Source organism: Uranotaenia lowii, chromosome 3 (genome assembly GCF_029784155.1).
Source record: "Uranotaenia lowii strain MFRU-FL chromosome 3, ASM2978415v1, whole genome shotgun sequence".
Classification (NCBI taxonomy): domain Eukaryota; kingdom Metazoa; phylum Arthropoda; class Insecta; order Diptera; family Culicidae; genus Uranotaenia; species Uranotaenia lowii.
The window spans coordinates 283,129,836-283,149,654 of NC_073693.1; the positions used below are offsets into that span (position 1 = coordinate 283,129,836).

A 19,819-nucleotide genomic window follows, 5' to 3' on the forward strand; every position below is an offset into this window, starting at 1 on the left:
ATTATGGTACTGAACTTTACCACAGTTCATATCAGTCTGTCAAATTTCAAAGGTTGCAGGAATGGCTGAACAAAGGCTGAAAAAATGAAACATAAACATGAACTTCTCCCAAGGAATATCTAAATAAGGTAGTGTCGAGAGCCATATTGGATTTTTTTTGTAACGTCACAAAAACGATTGTATCGAAAATTTATGTGAGGATGGTAGGAATTTCAAAGAAAAACACGTTTTAAAAAGAAATCGAATTCCAATTTCATTTCTATTTTGTTGTAGGGCCTCTCTTTGATTATGTAATGAAGTTTTTTGGTCCTTTGAAGATTGCATCATGGTTTTTTCTTAATTTCTTAATGAATGCAATGTCGCCTTGAAGCTAAAACGTACAAAAATGAAGAAAATATCAACTTCAAAAAGGTCTAGCTGGTAGATATTGAGTGTTTAACTGATTGTCATGATTTTAATCCAACCGGTTTACCATATACAATTCTTATGTAGAACAATTAACATTAATTTATGATTGTTAACTAAGTTTACTAAAATGCCAATAAAAGATTCTGTTTTTGTATAAAAAATTGTGTTTTGATCACTTTATTGTAATGAGGAGCTTAAAATGCACACTTGAACATTTTCATGGAAGATTTGAAACTAATTTTAAAGTTTTGCAAATTTCAGTGGTGAAAATCCACCATTTTTTAGAACTTCGATGATCTATTTTATAGAAAAATTATATGAAAATGAAACTTTTTTTGTACCCATCTTGAAGAGAAAGAATCCTTCTACAATAGCATGTTTTCAAAGTGGAAAATTTCCTGCAGATTCTTCGAATTATCATCGAAAAAGAAAATTTTCCTAGTAAATTAACAGATTTTTCGTGATTGTGACGTCTCAGTCTGTACCAATACTACAGCAGGGCTGCCTTGGTACTACCTTCTTTAAATATTCCTTGAACTTCTTCCATTAGCTGAACTAAAACTTCTTCACACACTGGAACAGCACTACAGTTTGTCTTTATTCATCCAGCAAGCTGAAACAGTAATAACGCTTTACCGCAGCTTTTGTTCAGCGAGTTGGCTTTTTTATCAGCAAAAATGTTTGTTGCGGCATTGGCTTCAATTTTAGAGGCTTATATTGCTACCGATTCAGATCTCGCATGGAGAGAGTAGTTGAAAACTAAAGTGAACACATCAAGTGTTTGTTTCTTCATATTTTTATCTAAATTCCTAAATTGACAAAAAAAAAAAAGATTTTAAAACGTGTTAACATTACGAAAAGGGTTTTTGAACTTTGATGACAGATTTTCGCATTTTTCTTAATTTCTTCAAACTCGGTTGAGAAATTTAAATTTGAAGTACATTTTGATTTACGTCTATTTTATAAGTAAAGTCTCGATTGTTTTTATTTCAATAAATTTCTTCTTTTTTTAACAACTTTTCTCAAGACGTCAAACCTGTAGTCAATTTGAAAAAGTAATGATGAAAGAGTTGTACAGTTAAATCCGATAGTCTGCAATAACTTTTATCCAAAGGCTTTGAAAACCCCGAAATCTAACAAAAAACATTGAAAATATACCATTGTTCGTCATTTAAATCATCGACCGGCTTAACCCAGTTCAAAACTGCCAACGATTTTCGATGTTTTTCTAGTTAGAAGTGATTCCTACTGCAAAACTGATCAGCTAGTGAAACAGACCAACATTAGTATTCACTATGAGGGTGCGCCTCTTTGTGGTAAATTGTTATGACTATCAAACGATTGGTAGGCAAAAATGCCAGAAAGCCGGTAGGTATTTGATTCACGAGCCGCTGTGAAATCGGGGCTCAGTGAATTTTCCCTTTTTAGCCGCATGTTTTCTACTGCATGTGGAATTATAATGTACACAAGTGTTTAAGGAATTCTTGAACCAGTTTAGGCTTATGGATAACTCCTCAATATTTTGAAAGTACAGTTTAGCATAAGTCAATGGAAGAATTTCATTTAAAAAAAAGTTCTCCTAAGAATAAGATGCCTGTCCGTGTATCAAATTTGATCAACTGATAATCATCCGACACCGAACAATTACTCCAGTCGAGCGAGTGGAAGAAAAGCAACCGCCTTACTTACGTCATCTTCGACGTTCACCCAGTTTTTCTTCTCCTTTTAACCGCACAGCAAAACTCGGCTGACTGTCTTCTCGTTATCACTTCTATATCAGCAAGCAGCGTGATTGTAAGCTCTATAGCGAGCCGGTAGCCTGTTGTGTTCAGCTACACATGACTCAATGCAGGTAATGCGTTTTCTTTTACTTTTATTTTTAGTCCAACGATGAAAGCAGAAGGCAAAAGATATAAAACCAAATTGTACCCTAGTATTTGCTGTTTGAGTTACACGTCGTCTTAACCAGCTTCGTCGAACGGGTCTCAAAAAACAGACATGACAAATGGGTATTAACTTTAACTAGGTACGGATGATGATGAGCTCAGTTAGTTTGGAATTTTTCGGCCCAACAACGGGCGACGCGGCCGGATGTTTATCACATGCGGGTTGCAAAGAAATCGGTCGATTTGCCAAAGTTTCTTTCACTTTTGCTCAGATATTCAACTTTTAAATTTCAAAATTCATCCTGATCGCGAATCGAAAAAGGAAGTTGATTGACCTGGGTCAAAAGTTGACTGGAGGATTACCACAGTTCTGAAAATAGATGTAATGCATCTGAATGCTAACTAAAGTGTGTCCACGATGAAATTGCTCTAACTTTTCAACCGTTCAGGTAAAAGTAAAGGAAAATTTGGGTGGATTTAGTTCATAGTGCATTGTTTACATCCTGCAAATTTCAAAGTCCTGTGATCAAAACTCGCGGAAATGGAGTCGAAAGAACAGCTCGAGCGTGATAAAATCTTGCGCATTCATCACGAGAACAAGGATCTCTCGCATCGTTCCATCGCTAAAAACGTTGGGAATCGCGAATCCCACGGTGTTGCGTATGCGGTTCGAGGAACGATTGATCACCGATCGGAAGCCCAGAAGTGAACCTAAGCCGAAGTTTAGTCCAGAAGGCCAAAGGTAAGCTACAAAAGGCCCCTAATCGCCACGAGAAGCAGAACAAGTCCGCCAAAACCCGTGCCAGGAAGTTGTACCTCAACATGCTGACGAAAGTTGAATGCTGCATGCATCATGGACGACGAAACATATGTGAAGGCCGACTTCAAACAGATCCCCGGCAACCTGTTTTTCACGGCAAAGGATAAGTTCAGCATTCCGGAGCATGTCCGCACTCAGAAGATGTCCAAATTTGCGAATAAATTCCTGGTTTGGCAAGCCATCTGAAGGCCCACAACCTCCCAACATACTTCTGGCCGGATATGGCCTCATGCCACTACTCCAAGGACGTGCTGAAGTGGTATGCGGACAATAAGGTTAATTTCAACACTCCGGAGCTCCACCCCATCGAGAAGTACTGGGCGATTATGAAGCAGCACTTTATTAAACGACCTAAGATAGTGAAGACAGTCAAGTAACTGAAGAAAGTATGGGTTAACATGCAAAAAACGGTTGATTCACAGGTTGTGCAGAATCTTATGGCCGGGGTTAAGGCCAAGGTGCGGGCATTTGCGTATGGACTGTAAATAAAATGGTAAAATGAAGTTTGACAGTTATTCTTCCATCCCTGAAAATTTGATGGCAATCGGATGAAAACTCGAATTTTGCGAATCAATTTTGTGTGTGGCATTTCATCGTGGACACCCTTTATGAGCATTTTCAGAACCAAATTTTAACTACATTTCCAAAATTTCTTCCAACAAAACAAATGCAATCGACAACCACCTTAAGAGTTACGTAGCAAGGGCGTATTTTGTTTAAGGAAGTAGCAAACTACCCCCTTAGAGCCATTAAAGTTTCTTCTTAATTCCAATGTATCATCAACACTTTTAAAATCGTGCAATATTTTTTCATTATATCAAAATTAACCTGCATCATGTATATATTTGAATTTATGTTATTGTTCATTTAGTTTTAAGTTATTTTCATTGCTGAGTTTAATTTCATGATTTGTGTACATATTTTTTTTTTTATCGCTTTATCATTGATTAGATCATAGATTATAGAATTTAAGATCAATAACAACTCCTTAAACGGCGAAGCCATTGGAGTACTATCTAAAATGTATTAATTTTATGTATCTGTTTGCAATAAATAAATAAATAAAATAAATAAATCTGCAGCAAACCACCAGCGCGATCCGAGAAGCGCAACACGAATTGCGCAACTGGCGGCGTAGTTTTTTGCTTGCTTACTGTTTTTTTTTTCATTTTCAAATTACGCGCTCCACGTGGGCCATTCTCCTCCTCCTCCATTTGTTAATGATCTTCATCTACGCGGCGACTCTTCGAAAAAAAGCGCAGCAAGAAGAAGGCAACCGATTATCGCCGCCTCACTTTTTTTTCTATTTCAATTTTCATAAAAATGGGTGTGTGCCTCAAAGTGTGATTATTAAGGGGGTGCTTTTCAAATTGATAAAAATGTAAATCAACCTGACTGACACCCCTGAAAAAGTTCAAAACGGTGAAACCGATGGGGGTGTCACGGTCGTCTTCAAAAACAAAAAAAAAACACGCTTAGAAAAAAGGATTGTTCGGAAGTAACCCTCGTTCGTTGTTTTCCGAACACAAAAGGCGATCCCGAAGTGATCGCCGCGAGAAGAGAAAATCGCGCACGAGGTCACACACTCGGTGCGGCGGAAAATTTTCCCATTTTCACGATTAAACATCGTGATATTGATATACTCAAGCTTGAGCTAAGATCGTGCGCCTGCGTTCTGTTTCTGTCTCGAGCGAGAGATCGGTCGTTTTGCTACAATTCATAAACGACTTCATAAGAACAGAGTAGACGAGCGATGATGATGACACCGCAAATGGAAACGATCGCGAAAGCGCGATCGCCGTCGTCGTTGTTGTGTGTTTACACAGCGAAAGGGAAGCGAAAAACTACAACCAGAGCACACGTTTGGCTTTTGGGGCCGCACGGCACGGCGAGAGCACCTCTTTTGTTGCTTTTTCGCTGCGGCTGCTTTTGTTGTTAATGGTTCGCGGTTCGTGGTGATGTTTTCTTTTCTTGGATTTTCTCGGGAGGTAGCCCGAGCTAACTAGCAACCAAAATCTTGGGGCATCTTTGTGTGGGTTGGACCGTCCGACCGAAAAATGTACCGTTCTTCGCTTTGTAAACTTCATTTTCGGGTGGAATTATTTTTTTTGGAAAATTTCCTGCCCTAAAAATAACACACGTTCTCGCACACATTTGACTGCGATGTGCATCTTGAACGACTTTTCTGTTTTGGGGGTTTAACGACCAGTTGCCTGTTTGCTTTGAATCTTCCGAATTCCTCCTACCCGTTTGATTTGATTTTCGGAGGGTGTACGTGATCGTTTCCCAGTTTGAGGGATTCACAACTTAAAAAAGAGGCTGGCGAATTTTACGCCTTAGAAATCGTTGGAAAAACTTACCCGTTTCAACTGTGTTTTCATGATGTTATGCAGTTCGTTCCGGATGATGTTGAATTTCATCATGGTGTCGGAGCTGAAGATGGATCGTCCGAAGGCCAGTCCCGGGTAGTCGGCGCACCGCTTCTGCCTCCGGTGTTCTCGCTCGGCGATGACCTCGGTCCGCTCGCTGGTGCAACGCAGTTTGGCCCACTCGGCTGCATCCGGATCCGCCTCGTCCAGCCCGGTTGGTATGTGATCGTCTTCGTTGGCCGCACCGTCTCCGGAAGCCCGTTCCAGCTTCGAGATGTCCCCCGATGCCGCCGTCGAGGAGCGAACCTTTTTCCGCTGCTTCGTGCTGCCATCGGCGTTGGTGGTGGTTTTAGAAGATTTTTTACTGCTACCGGATGACTTTTTCCGGCTGCTCGTCGTCGTTGCCGCTGTGCTGCAGGAATCATCCGAGGACGGACTCTTTTTACTGCGCTTAAGCTTTTTGTTAATTTGTTTGACTAGCTCCTGACCGCTGGACGGTTCCTCCAGCTTGATTTCCGACGGACTTTTGCTTCCCTCATGATTCTGCTGCTCCTTCTCGTAGTCTATCACTATTAGCTTGCTTTTGGGTATGCTGCCGCTGCTATTGTTTAGGTCACTACTAACTACTAGACTATTGCTTTGTCGTTGTTGTTTTGGTTCCTCGACGATAAGCTCGTCATTCTCAGCCAACCGTGGTATGCTTTTACTTTTACTATCTGGGTGAGGGTCTGCCGCTACTGCTTCCTGGTTCAGATCCTGGCCAACAACAATGGAGCTATTATTATTTACAAGATCATCAACATCATCATCGTCGCTGCCATTCTCATCGTCGATTGCCATTGGCGATTGCAGTTTGCCGTCCCCTTCGGTGACATTCTGACAAAGATTGCCATTCTCGTCATTGTCTGTGTTTACCAGCCCGCTGCTGCCATTATTGTTGCCACCGATCCCGAGCAGGGCCAGTGACGACGACGACGAGCTGCTACTAATACTGCCTGCTGTTCCGATTCCTCCTCCGCCAATTATTATTCCGCTAGCATTGATGCCACCGCAATCGATGGCTCCTCTCAGGGCTGCAATCACTTCCTCCGCTGGAACGTTCGATTTCCTGTTGCCCCCGAATCTCGGATGATGCTGGTGACCCCGTTTCCTGCCCGATCCTCCGCCACCGGACGGAACGGGATTATTTTCGCACATTTCACCACTAGCAACCGCTGCTGCTTCTTCAACACCACCACCATCGGCCGACAAACTTGCCAAACTTGTCGATCTTGATGATATTTTTTGGTCTTGGTCTTGTTTTTTGCAGCTCTCTCCTTCTGCTGCTGTCACTGCCAAATGAAGACGTCTAACGGTTGTCGGGTCCGCCTTTTGGTGGCGCTGCTTTCTTCGCTTTGCCACAGTTGATTTTACTACCCGGGTGCGATCACAGTCTACCAGAGCTAGGGGCGCTCTCTCGTGGCAAACACCTCTACTACTGCTAGGGGCCGCAGCCGTCGCCGGTCGGTTGCCGGTTTGACTATTTCGTGCCTTCCTCGAACGTTTTCCTCCATTCGAGCGTCCTTCCGATACCCATCGATGCTTACCGTTGAAACAGTTCGAGCTGCGCTTCCGATTGCCATACGATATCACTCCAATCATCGTCTTTTGTATTCTTGCATTCAAAATAAATAAACTATATATTTTGACTAGAACTAAAACGATGTTGCTTTGTACTTGGATTGTAACGAGACTTCAATAATACACAACAGGGTTTGGTTTGCAGATTGCAAATTATACTTGGTTCGGTAACCCGCAAGTGCACCAATAATTTGTTTTTCTAATTTGATTATACAATTTTTATTCGCGTGTGCGGAGCAGCACGGGATGCGATTTTCACTGCATCCCGTCTCTTCCAACAATGTGCCGGATAGTCGGACTTATCTCATGAATGAAACTCCTTCGCCCCGAGGATGACTTCCACTCGTGATCAGCCGGCGGCCGGCTTCTTGTTACTACAACTACTACTAACATTTTCTTTCTACTTTTTTCCTGTTGATGACCCAAGCAGCAATTTCCGTCGCTGCCATCGGAATGTCGCTTTTCTTCTTTATTCTCTCGGGTGCCACCTCCACTTAAGTAGCATTAGTTTTCTCGCCTCGGGTGCCGGTGTTATCTCCCGAAAAAAAAACAGACAGTCAGCCGGCGTCACCCATCGATATCGCCAATAAACACTGTCGTCAAAATGCGCCGCCCACGTTAAAATTAGCCCGGTGATGAGATGATCGGTTTTGCTGAACCGGCAAATTTTCCGTTTTTCCGGGCAGCAAATGTTGGCTGATCATTCATTCCAATCACAGCTGGCCATAATGATTGCTGGGATGTGTCATCCCAGCAGGCCGAAAAGCACGTTTTGACCAACCGAACGCGCATGAACGATGACGCCATTTTCCCTTTTTCAAACGGCAACCAAAACATGCTCGCACCCCGAGCAAGTTCAACTTTATAAAGTTCTAAAAATATCTTATTCCAACGGATCGGATGACTCTTCTCTTGCTAGAGGGGACCAGACAAATTCAAAATCGTCGATGATCACATTTTTTTTTGGTTAGTTTTTCATACGAAATAATAACGGTTGCTAGGTCGCCGCCATTTTTGCTTCGCAAAAATGCCATCCCACACTTAAAACGCAATCATTCTCAATGCCAAATTATGCAACTTCAACAAAACAAACATTAGATAACAACCACCCCTTTGCGTTGATTGCAGTGCGAGATGCACTCAAAATTGCTTTGTGTCTCGTTGTTAGATTTTTTTTGTCATTGTTTCTAAAAATACCAACGCATACCGATCAAAACCGTGACAGCAGCTATCTAGGACGCCATTTTGATTGGTGCAGCAGAGACCGCATTTTTGCGAGAATTTTCTCAACACACATTTTTTTTTGGTTTTTCATTTTCTTTCGCAAAAGAGAACAAAAAAATGAGTTGACAGAAAATTAAATTTTCTGAATGAAAACGCTCAAGGGCAAGTTTGTGATGCGTCATCCTCGGTGTGTCACCGGAACGAAATGGGCACTTTGGCAAAATTTTAGTTTTGACATTTTTGTTTCTCATTTCTCTGCGCTCCGCGCCGTCACTTTCATTTACTAACCTTGTATTTAGGAGGTGAGTAACGTATTGAGTAGGTGGCGCATATGTCAATCAATCGTCGTCTTTCAATGATGATAACGCGACCGTAACTGCGCTGATTGAGCAACGGCAAGTACCTACAAATTACATTCATTATTTCGAGGTGTTCACGGACAGATGGAGCGTGTTGAGGACTAACAAGACTTAATGACGTGAAATCGTTTTTCTTTTTTCGATTTCTACCTATAGTTGATGTCCTACCCAAATTGTTATCGGTTAAAAGCAGATCTTGCCCCTAACCTAGCTACTTAACTTGGTTAAATACGATGAAATATTAAAAACATTTTGTCTCAAAACATCTCAAAAAATATAATTTTTTGCAATGATAATTTTCACGTTTTCTGGGTTAGAATTGAAAAATAAAGAAGAGCTGGACATATGGTCTTGTTACCGGTCCCATTGAAACAATTATTTACGAGTGATGCACTGCCCCTACTCGCATAACAGTCCCATATGAATTTTCGTCATTTTTCATCTAACCTGACAGTTCGTCATTTTGAACATTTTACTTCAAAATAAAACAATAAAAAAAGAGATTTTGTTCTAGAAATTACGAAAAAAATATCAACTAGCGACTGTCCCATATGAAATATACCCGCATAACAGTCCCATATGTGAAATAGCACGGATGTAGTTACCTTACTATGTTGCTTTCGGTGAAATGATCTTTGATTTATTGCTTTAAGTCATTTAAACAAGATGCAACTCACTTGATGTCGAATTATGCACATTACACAGTAAATTTAACTACAGTTTTTGAAAGGCAGGCTAAGATAAAGGAAGGATGGTCTTCCTGTGAGAAAAACTACCAGAAACAACTAAAAACCATGATAAGATTCAACTTACAATATGGAATTCACAAACTGCATTTACAAGTTCAGAAATGATCAAATTTAAGTCTTAGAAGGTAGCTTGGTGAGCAAACCATATTCTGTATGGGACTGTTATGCGAGTAGATTTGAGAAAGGTCTCCAATATGCTCGCATAACAGTCCCATAACAAACAAAAAGTGTGCTGCAGACCTTACCAGTTGCCAAATTCCGAAAAATTCAGGTCTTACGATTTATTATGACAACCTAGAACATATTCCATTAAACGATTTTTGTTTATGCTGAAAGCTGTGGTCACGATTTAAAAATGTATTCCAAAACAGAAAAAGCTGATTTTCTCGCTTGCTCGCTTTTGCATATGGGACTGTTATGAAAGTAGGGGCAGTGCAGCCAGAACAGAAAAATCCTTATCAGATGAATGTAATTACTAGAATTTCTCTGTGCAAGAATTTTAAAGCATGTTTAACATTTAACATTTTTTTCATTTCTTTCATTAGGTTCATTATGATGCCATTACAATTCAGCTGTTTTTCGTGCAACGCAAACAAAAATCAATTATCTCATAGGAAAAAAAAAAACTTAATTAACAATTATTTCGCATCTATTTTTTTTATTTACAAATTCCAATCCAACAAATTAAAAAAAATCGGAATAAACAAAATCTGAAATCCGAATAAAAACTAAAAAAAAGAGGACCAGATTAAAAAGTAAAACCAAAACACGAATCAGAATCAAAAATTAAAATCAGAAATCACAAATAAGAATCAAGATCGAAAACAGAAAACAGAAATGAAAAAAAAATCAGAAACAGAAACCTTTTTTTAAGATGATTTTTCGGCTTTCAGTCTGTTCAAATAGGAAAATCGACTATTTATTTAACGTTAAATAAATAGTCGTTTTTGCTATTTGAGCAGACTGAAAGCCGAAAAATCACCTTAAATTCAAGTAACAGTCGTTAAAAAACATCGGAAACAGAAACCAGAATCAGAAATTCGAAAAAAGAAACAAGAAATCTGAATCCAGAAATAAAAAACAAAAATCAGAATCCTGAAATCAGAAACAAAAAAATAAGAAATCAGCAATCAGAAATCGGAAATCTTGATTCTGAATATTATTCCCAAACTTATGCTCTGAATCTAAACATAAGTTTGAAGATCGACTGAATATTTTGTTTTCCCTGGAGAAATTCCGGCTTTCAATCTGTTTTAGAGCAAAAACGATTTTTTTTATGTATCCAACGTTTCAATTCGGTTTGGACCTGTTTCATGGACTAAAATTGCATTTTATAATTATTTTTGGCCGATTACAAAATGTTTACCTAAAAAGTGTGAAACAACATAAACAAAAGTTGTAAAATGAAAACAGTGCAAAAGTTTCGGATTTTATTCGAGAAAAATTTAACAACAATAAAACGACACTTTTTTGGTAAACCTCTCACAACAAATATTTGATAATCGGCCAAAAATAACTTTAAAAAATAATTTTTAGTCCCTGAAGGAGATCCAAAATGGATTGAAACGTTGGATACACAAAACACAAATCGTTTTTGATCTGAAAGTGACTGCAAGCTGGAATTTCCTCAGGATAAATTCTGAATCTGAAATCTGAATCTGAAATCTGAATCTGAAATCTGAATCTGAAATCCGAATCTGAAATCTGAATCGGAAATCTGAATCTGAAATCTGAATCTGAAATCTGAATCTGAAATCTGAATCTGAAATCTGAATCTGAAATCTGAATCTGAAATCTGAATCTGAAATCTGAATCTGAAATCTGAATCTGAAATCTGAATCTGAAATCTGAATCTGAAATCTGAATCTGAATCTGAAATCTGAATCTGAAATCTGAATCTGAAATCTGAAATCTGAATCTGAAATCTGAATCTGAATCTGAAATCTGAATCTGAATCTTAAATCTGAATCTGAAATCTGAATCTGAAATCTGAAACTGAAATCTGAATCTGAAATCTGAATATGAAATCTAAATCTGAAATCTGAATCTGAAATCTGAATCTGAAATCTGAATCTGAAATCTGAAATCTGAATCTGAAATCTGAAATCTGAATCTGAAATCTGAATCTGAAATCTGAATCTGAATCTGAAATCTGAATCTGAAATCTGAATCTGAAATCTGAATCTGAAATCTGAAATCTGAATCTGAATCTGAAATCTGAATCTGAAATCTGAATCTGAAATCTGAATCTGAATCTGAAATCTGAATCTGAAATCTGAATCTGAAATCTGAATCTGAAATCTAAATCTGAAATCTGAATCTGAAATCTGAATCTGAAATCTGAATCTGAAATCTGAATCTGAAATCTGAATCTGAAATCTGAATCTGAAATCTGAATCTGAAATCTGAATCTGAAATCTGAATCTGAAATCTGAATCTGAAATCTGAAATCTGAATCTGAAATCTGAATCTGAATCTGAAATCTGAAATCTGAATCTGAAATCTGAATCTGAAATCTGAATCTGAAATCTGAATCTGAAATCTGAATCTGAAATCTGAATCTGAAATCTGAATCTGAAATCTGAATCTGAAATCTGAATCTGAAATCTGAATCTGAAATCTGAATCTGAAATCTGAATCTGAAATCTGAATCTGAAATCTGAATCTGAAATCTGAATCTGAAATCTGAATCTGAAATCTGAATCTGAAATCTGAATCTGAAATCTGAATCTGAAATCTGAATCTGAAATCTGAATCTGAAATCTGAATCTGAAATCTGAATCTGAAATCTGAATCTGAAATCTGAATCTGAAATCTGAATCTGAAATCTGAATCTGAAATCTGAATCTAAAATCTGAATATGAAATCTGAATCTGAAATCTAAATCTGAATCTGAAATCTGAATCTGAAATCTGAATCTGAAATCTGAATCTGAAATCTGAATCTGAAATCTGAATCTGAAATCTGAATCTGAAATCTGAATCTGAAATCTGAATCTGAAATCTGAATCTGAAATCTGAATCTGAAATCTGAATCTGAAATCTGAATCTGAAATCTGAATCTGAAATCTGAATCTGAAATCTGAATCTGAAATCTGAATCTGAAATCTGAATCTGAAATCTGAATCTGAAATCTGAATCTGAAATCTGAATCTGAAATCTGAATCTGAAATCTGAATCTGAAATCTGAATCTGAAATCTGAATCTGAAATCTGAATCTGAAATCTGAATCTGAAATCTGAATCTGAAATCTGAATCTGAAATCTGAATCTGAAATCTGAATCTAAATCTTAATCTGAAATCAGAAATCAGAAATCAGAAATCAGAAATCAGAAATCAGAAATCAGAAATCAGAATTCAGAAATCAGAAATCAGAAAACAGCAAAAAGAAATCAGAAACAGGAAATAGGAAATCAGAAATCTGAAATCTGAATCTGAAATCTGAATCTGAAACTGAAATCTGAATTTGAAATCTGAAATCTGAATCTGAAATCTGAAATCTGAATCTGAAATCTGAAATCTGAATCTGAAATCTGAATCTGAAATCTGAATCTGAAATCTGAATCTGAAATCTGAATCTGAAATCTGAATCTGAAATCTGAATCTGAAATCTGAATCTGAAATCTGAATCTGAAATCTGAATCTGAAATCTGAATCTGAAATCTGAATCTGAAATCTGAATCTGAAATCTGAATCTGAAATCTGAATCTGAAATCTGAATCTGAAATCTGAATCTAAAATCTGAATATGAAATCTGAATCTGAAATCTAAATCTGAATCTGAAATCTGAATCTGAAATCTGAATCTGAAATCTGAATCTGAAATCTGAGTCTGAAATCTGAATCTGAAATCTGAATCTGAAATCTGAATCTGAAATCTGAATCTGAAATCTGAATCTGAAATCTGAATCTGAAATCTGAATCTGAAATCTGAATCTGAAATCTGAATCTGAAATCTGAATCTGAAATCTGAAATCTGAATCTGAAATCTGAAATCTGAATCTGAAATCTGAATCTGAAATCTGAATCTGAAATCTGAATCTGGAATCTGAATCTGAAATCTGAATCTGAAATCTGAATCTGAAATCTGAATCTGGAATCTGAATCTGAAATCTGAATCTGAAATCTGAATCTGAAATCTGAAATCTGAAATCTGAAATCTGAAATCTGAAATCTGAAATCTGAATCTGAAATCTGAAATCTGAATCTGAAATCTTAAATCTGAAATCTTAAATCTGAAAACTGAATCTGAAATCTGAATCTGAAATCTGAATCTGAAATCTGAAATCTGAATCTGAAACCTGAAATCTGAAATCTGAATCTGAAATCTGAATCTGAAATCTGAATCTGAAATCTGAATCTGAAATCTGAATCTGAAATCTGAATCTGAAATCTGAATCTGAAATCTGAATCTGAAATCTGAATCTGAAATCTGAATCTGAAATCTGAATCTGAAATCTGAATCTGAAATCTGAATCTGAAATCTGAATCTGAAATCTGAATCTGAAATCTGAATCTGAAATCTGAATCTGAAATCTGAATCTGAAATCTGAATCTGAAATCTGAATCTGAAATCTGAATCTGAAATCTGAATCTGAAATCTGAATCGGAAATCTGAATCGGAAATCTGTTCCTGGAATCTGAAATCTGAATCTGAAATCTGAATCTGAAATCTGAATCTGAAATCTGAATCTGAAATCTGAATCTGAAATCTGAATCGGAAATCTGTTCCTGGAATCTGAAATCTGAATCTGAAATCTGAATCTGAAATCTGAATCTGAAATCTGAATCTGAAATCTGAAATCTGAATCTGAAATCTGAATCTGAAATCTGAATCTGAAATCTGAATCTGAAATCTGAATCTGAAATCTGAATCTGAAATCTGAATCTGAAATCTGAATCTGAAATCTGAATCTGAAATCTGAATCTGAAATCTGAATCTGAAATCTAAATCTGAAATCTGAATCTGAAATCTGATATCTGAAATTTGAATCTGAAATCTGAATCTGAAATCTGAATCTGAAATCTGAATCTGAAATCTAAATTGAAATCTGAATCTGAATCTGAATTTGAAATTTGACTCAAATCTGAATTTGAAATTTGACTCAAATCTGAATTTTGAATTTGAGTCTGCATTCTAAAATCTATATTTGAATGTTTTTTTTTCTATTTTTTTTTAGAATTATGAATTTTAATTAACTGTTTGCTTTACACGATGCTGATTTTTTCGTAAAAAAAAATTTCTAACTGGTACTTACGTTCTGGAGAGCCTTTTCCTTGTCTTCCAGCTTGGTGTTGACGGCCATCAACGCTTCCTGGGTCTGATCCAGGTCGTTTTCAATGGCCTGGATCTTCTTCTGCAGCTGGCGGGCCTCTTCTTCGGCCTTTTCCGCGCGCAGGTTGGCGTCGCGGGCCTGCTGCTCGCAGAGAAGGGCGCGATCCAACGCGTTATCCTTCTCCAGCTTCATCGCCTGCATCTTCTTCTTGATGGCATCCATTTTGGAGCGGTTTGCGGTGGCACTGGCACACTACACTAGACAACGAGAAAGCACAGAACACACAAACTTGCGGATCGGGGGATCGCGAAATACCACGCACTCGGCCTGTTGAATGGGGGAGAAAGAAGAAAAATCGTAAGATAAAATATCAATAAAACCTATAATGTAGAGATAAAACATGTGCATAATTAGTCAGGATCGATTAAATCTTGAGCGAGTAATTGGACTGGGTCCTTGGCGAAGGTCTGACTGAGAGTGCAGTGGTTTTCCTTGATCGGGAACAGGATTCGCGCGATTCTTTCAAGTACCGACCGAAAGCTGAAGAATCCAGCTGACTGTCAACCCCAGGACAAATATTTTTATTACTCCATCATTTCGCTTGAAAAACCAAAAGTCACTTGTCCAGTTCCATAAAAATAATTGTCCCCAGATCACGACCATAACCAACCTCAAAAACGAACACTCTCTTCTCGTCCGAACATAAACGGTCGGTGAAAATTTCAAGTTCACTCACTGAAAAAGGCCGAAGATCTTTCTCCCTGACGCCTTAAAGACACGTAACCTTTCGGTTTGAAGTCGAAGATTTTTTCCAACAATCCCTGCAACTGTTGTTCTCGGCAATTGTGAGTACCGACCGAGTAATACCGAGAGTGGTGGAAACAGTAACAAATTGATATTACGGCGACGACTGACGTTTCTTCACGCGTCACCTCAGTGTTCCTCAGGCGTAATCGTCGCGTCGCCGTCTCCAGGCGCTGCAGACGACCTTGCCCGGTTTGCCATGTTTGGTCATCCAGAAATTGTATGGTTGAGTTACCTCCTCTCTCCATCATCCGAACGCATATCAATGGATGGATTGAACATTGGATACATTCATATCTGAGAAGTGCAGATCCCCATCGGTTCTTGTATCGCTAAGGCAGATCGACAACGACGTCGTGACGCGTGTACGCGTCATCGCTGTTTGAGACGCGTGAATCTCGGATTGTGATTGTGGATCATTAGTATGATTTGTGAGTTCGGATTTGTTCTCTCTTCAAACCAAAAAAAACCCATATGCAAAAATGCGTCCGTGATCTTGGAAGAATGTGCGATGAGGAATTCCAGCGAAACATTTTATCTGGACAACACTTTGAAGAGAGTAACTTACTGGCTTAGTCTGGGTAAATATGAAACATTCCTCAGAGATAAAAATTATACGTAGGTACTGGAAGATAAAATAATTCACTCAGATGAAACGGAGAAAGTTTCCGGCACATTGCAATTTTGAGCCAGTTTATAAGATAAATTGTCTCGTTTTTTTTTTTGAGATAAAAAATCTTAATTTTGCTCTCACCCAAAACAAAACGGTGTCAATTAAACACTGTATTGAAAGTTTGATCGTTGGAAACCTTTTTCAGGGGCAGAATTTTTCTGGGAACCTTAATAAGCTAAAATCTGAGAGTTGCAGAAGCCAAAACAAAAATTACTTTATTTTCTGTTCGAGATTGTTAGACTTTCAAAAATTATCAGAATTCGGTGTTCCGCGTTTCAAAAACCTATCGATTCCAAAATGTGTCAAATGATGTCAACTTTAGATTGCATTTTTCAAGCTGAACTTTTGTAAGCAGACAATTTTGACGGACACCCCTTTAAAATATAAAACCTCTACTCAGCAATGGACACCGTTATTGAAGTTTTATTCTTTAAATAAACTTTAAAAAAAAACTGCCATTTTAAGAACGGCCAGAATTAAAGACGATAATTAGAGGAAAAGGTGTAAAGGGCCATTTATTGGGTAAAAATCGACCAGATCAGAGGTAAAGTAGTAAGAGAGACGATTTTTGTTAAAAATGTACTTTTTAATTGTTTTGTCTATATATAACCTTTTTATTTTTTGATAATTCCTTCTCAAGATTTTGTATTTTTGTGTGATGTGGAGGAATGTAGAGCGGTGAAACTTATCATGTGAATATTAATTTATTTTATAACCATTACCATTGTTAGGTAACGTGATTTCAAATAGTCATAGGTTTATTGTTTATTGGAAATATAACTTTGAACTGTTTAACCATTAACAGCGATTGATGTATGAATATTTTATAAAAATATTTGAACATGTCTTAAAATCATCATATTAATAACGAATTTTCGATTTCAGATTCTGACAGCAAGCGAATAAGCCAATCGGTATCGATTTTAGTAAAAAGCTAATGCGCGAACTTTGCTGCTTCGAGAAAATCGCGTTTAAAGTATGTCAGTCCTTTAATTCTTCCAGCTTAAACATATTTTTTTTAATTTTCTCAAATAAAATATCATTTTGATAAATGTAGTCGGAATGTAGGTCATCGAATATACACTTACTAAACTTATAAGTCAAATTCTTTACATTAGGAGTGTTCGCATTTTTTCAAAACAATCGATACCGAATTTATTTATAAGTTGGATTTTATCTTAATTTTGTAAAACTTTAGTTAATATTTTATTTTCAGCCATTGAAAACACCAGCACGTTATTAAAACGATCTAATCAATTTCAATATCATAATTGTTAAATTTTTCAGCTTAACCACAAAATGTTCTTCTTTTCGCTTTTTTAGAAGGTTTTTTTTATCTACATTTGTATGGGGATACGGGAGGGCCATCCGGACACCATATCGAAGCGATGTGGAAGGTAGAGTGCACTGGGCAGTTACCTTCAACATGTCGTTAGAGATGGCGGGTTCGTCTATAAACCTCCTATGGAACATTCCACATCACAATGGCTGATTTTTCTATTTATTTGTAATGAATTGTACTTTCGGTGGAGACAAATTATCCTTACCCAAACGAACCGTACAGGTTACTCTATCTGTACCTTCACACCCTTGAAATAGTCCACTCAAAGGCAGTTTAGAGCTAATAAAGAGTGAAATCGGATCAAGTTTTGATGTGTGATAGTTCGCTGCAAACGGGCTGTGCCACGCTACATAGGATGGAAGATTACATCATTACATCATTTATTGGGTAAAAATCGACCAAATTGTGCATACTTTCTCATTGACGTGTATTGTTTACATGCTGTCAAACTCATAGTCGTGTTTTTCGATTCAACGAAAATGGAGGTGAACCAACGCAAGTCGAGAGAACAAATTCTTTCCAAACACCTGGAATTTCCTGACCTGTCGCATCGGCGCAGTTGGGAAAAATGTTGAACATTCATCATTCAACCGTCTCCAGAAAGTTGAAGCGGTTGACGTTGGACCACGACAAAGAAGCTGGAAGAAAACCGGGACCGGAGAACAAAAAGACGGAGGGAAAGGTGAAGCGGATGATTAAAGCAAATCCCAACGTCTCAAGCCGTGATTTGGCTAAAAAGATCGGCATGTCGCAGAGCTTCGTCCGGAATCCAAAAGAGCTGGACTACATACATACAAGGTACAGAACTTCCCAAACCTCGATGAGCGGCAATAATCGACGGCTAAAACTCGGACACGGAAGCATTACGAGAAGATGCTGTCAAAATATGGCTGCTGTGTGATGGACGACGAAACGATTATAAAAGCCGATTTTAAGCAAATTCCGGAATTAGAGTTTTTCACCGGCAAGAGCAAGTTCGATGTGGACCACAAATTAAAGAAGAAGAAAATGTCAAAGTTCGCCTTCAAATATCTCGTTTTGCAGGCCATCTGCTCTTGCGGACTGAGGAGTGAGCCTTTCGTGAGAAAGGGCACAGTAAATGGCGAGATCTACAAATCTGAGTGCCTCGAGAAGCACCTTTTTCCGTTCTTGTAGTAGCAGATTTGGCATCATGCCACTATTCTAAAAGTGTCCTGGAGTGGTATGAGGCCAATTCTGTATATTTTGTTCCAAAGCTGCGCCCGGTGGAGCAGAACTGGGCAATAATGAAGCGAGAACTTCGGAAGAGCAAGAAGACAGTCAAAGACGAGAAGGAGGTGTTGAGAAAATGAAAAAAAAAAGTGAGAAACTGGTACCGGACTGTAAAGACTTTGATGGATGGCATCAAGCGAAAATGCGTTCAATTTTACACTCAAGGCTCCATCGATTAACTTTTCTTTTGATTTTTGAAGTGAATATTTGTTTGAAACTACCCTAAAATTTTTGGTTTGATTTTAAACAGTATAAGAAAATTGGCATGACTTTTTTCGGTGTCACAATAACTTCGTGTTCGCCCTTTAAAAACTTCTTCTGTCTATTTCCGGTAAACCACAAAAAAGGTAAGCTCTTTTATACAAACCCCTTCCTAACCATTTTGTCGAAAGTTAATTGTTTATATCGAAAGAAAAACAGATCATTTGAGGATGAATAAACCAATTGGTTTAAAATCCCAAAAAAAAACAGATCATTTGTGAACACGCGCACTGATAGAAATTCACACCAACACCAATCAAATTGGATATCGTTCAAGTCTTTTAAGCCAACGGTCTTGAGATTGAAACTCGAACATGACATTCACTTTCAGTTAGCTATTGGTTTAAGCATTTTTAAAGACGCAGACGTGTTCGTTTGAAATGCCTTTAGTCTCATTTTTAATTTGCCAAAAAACCACATGTGTAGTTTTTAGTCAATTTATTCAGAATTTCTCTTTTTTCGAGTTTAACTAGCATGACCTGAGTTGGTGTTTTTTTTTTTATTAACGACTTATAGTAATCAATATTGCATCATTCCACATGTTAGATTCGAAAAATATCGTTTGGAAAAATCATAAACAGCTATTGTCTTGAAAAATCCTAGGTTTATTTTAACGTCAAGTTATGTTGAAGCGTGAATATATCTCTTGTGTTTCTAATCAAACCCAAAAACTGCAGCCCGTGACGTTGACGATAACTTTCAAGTCTTCTAAGCCAACGGTCATGAGATCTTTCTTCTTCTTTTCTTTTTCTGGGATTTTCATCCTGTGCGGATGATTC

At 37.7% G+C, this 19,819-nt stretch overlaps 1 protein-coding gene across 19 annotated transcripts in view; it reads right to left on the reverse strand.

The window, feature by feature from the left end:
• The window catches only part of LOC129756687 (tropomyosin-2-like), a 145,142-nt gene that overhangs the window by 94,286 nt on the left and 31,037 nt on the right, over positions 1-19,819 (reverse strand). For 6 of the 19 annotated variants that reach the window (XM_055753649.1, XM_055753646.1, XM_055753644.1 and 3 more), the window contains exon 2: positions 14,692-15,036. In XM_055753649.1, the coding sequence (XP_055609624.1) occupies positions 14,692-14,931 (240 nt within the window). In that variant the 5' untranslated portion in view covers positions 14,932-15,036. Of the gene's footprint in view, positions 1-5,474; positions 7,374-14,691; positions 15,037-19,819 lie in introns of those variants that run through there. The other 13 variants (XM_055753637.1, XM_055753638.1, XM_055753630.1 and 10 more) reach the window with 10 other exon arrangements.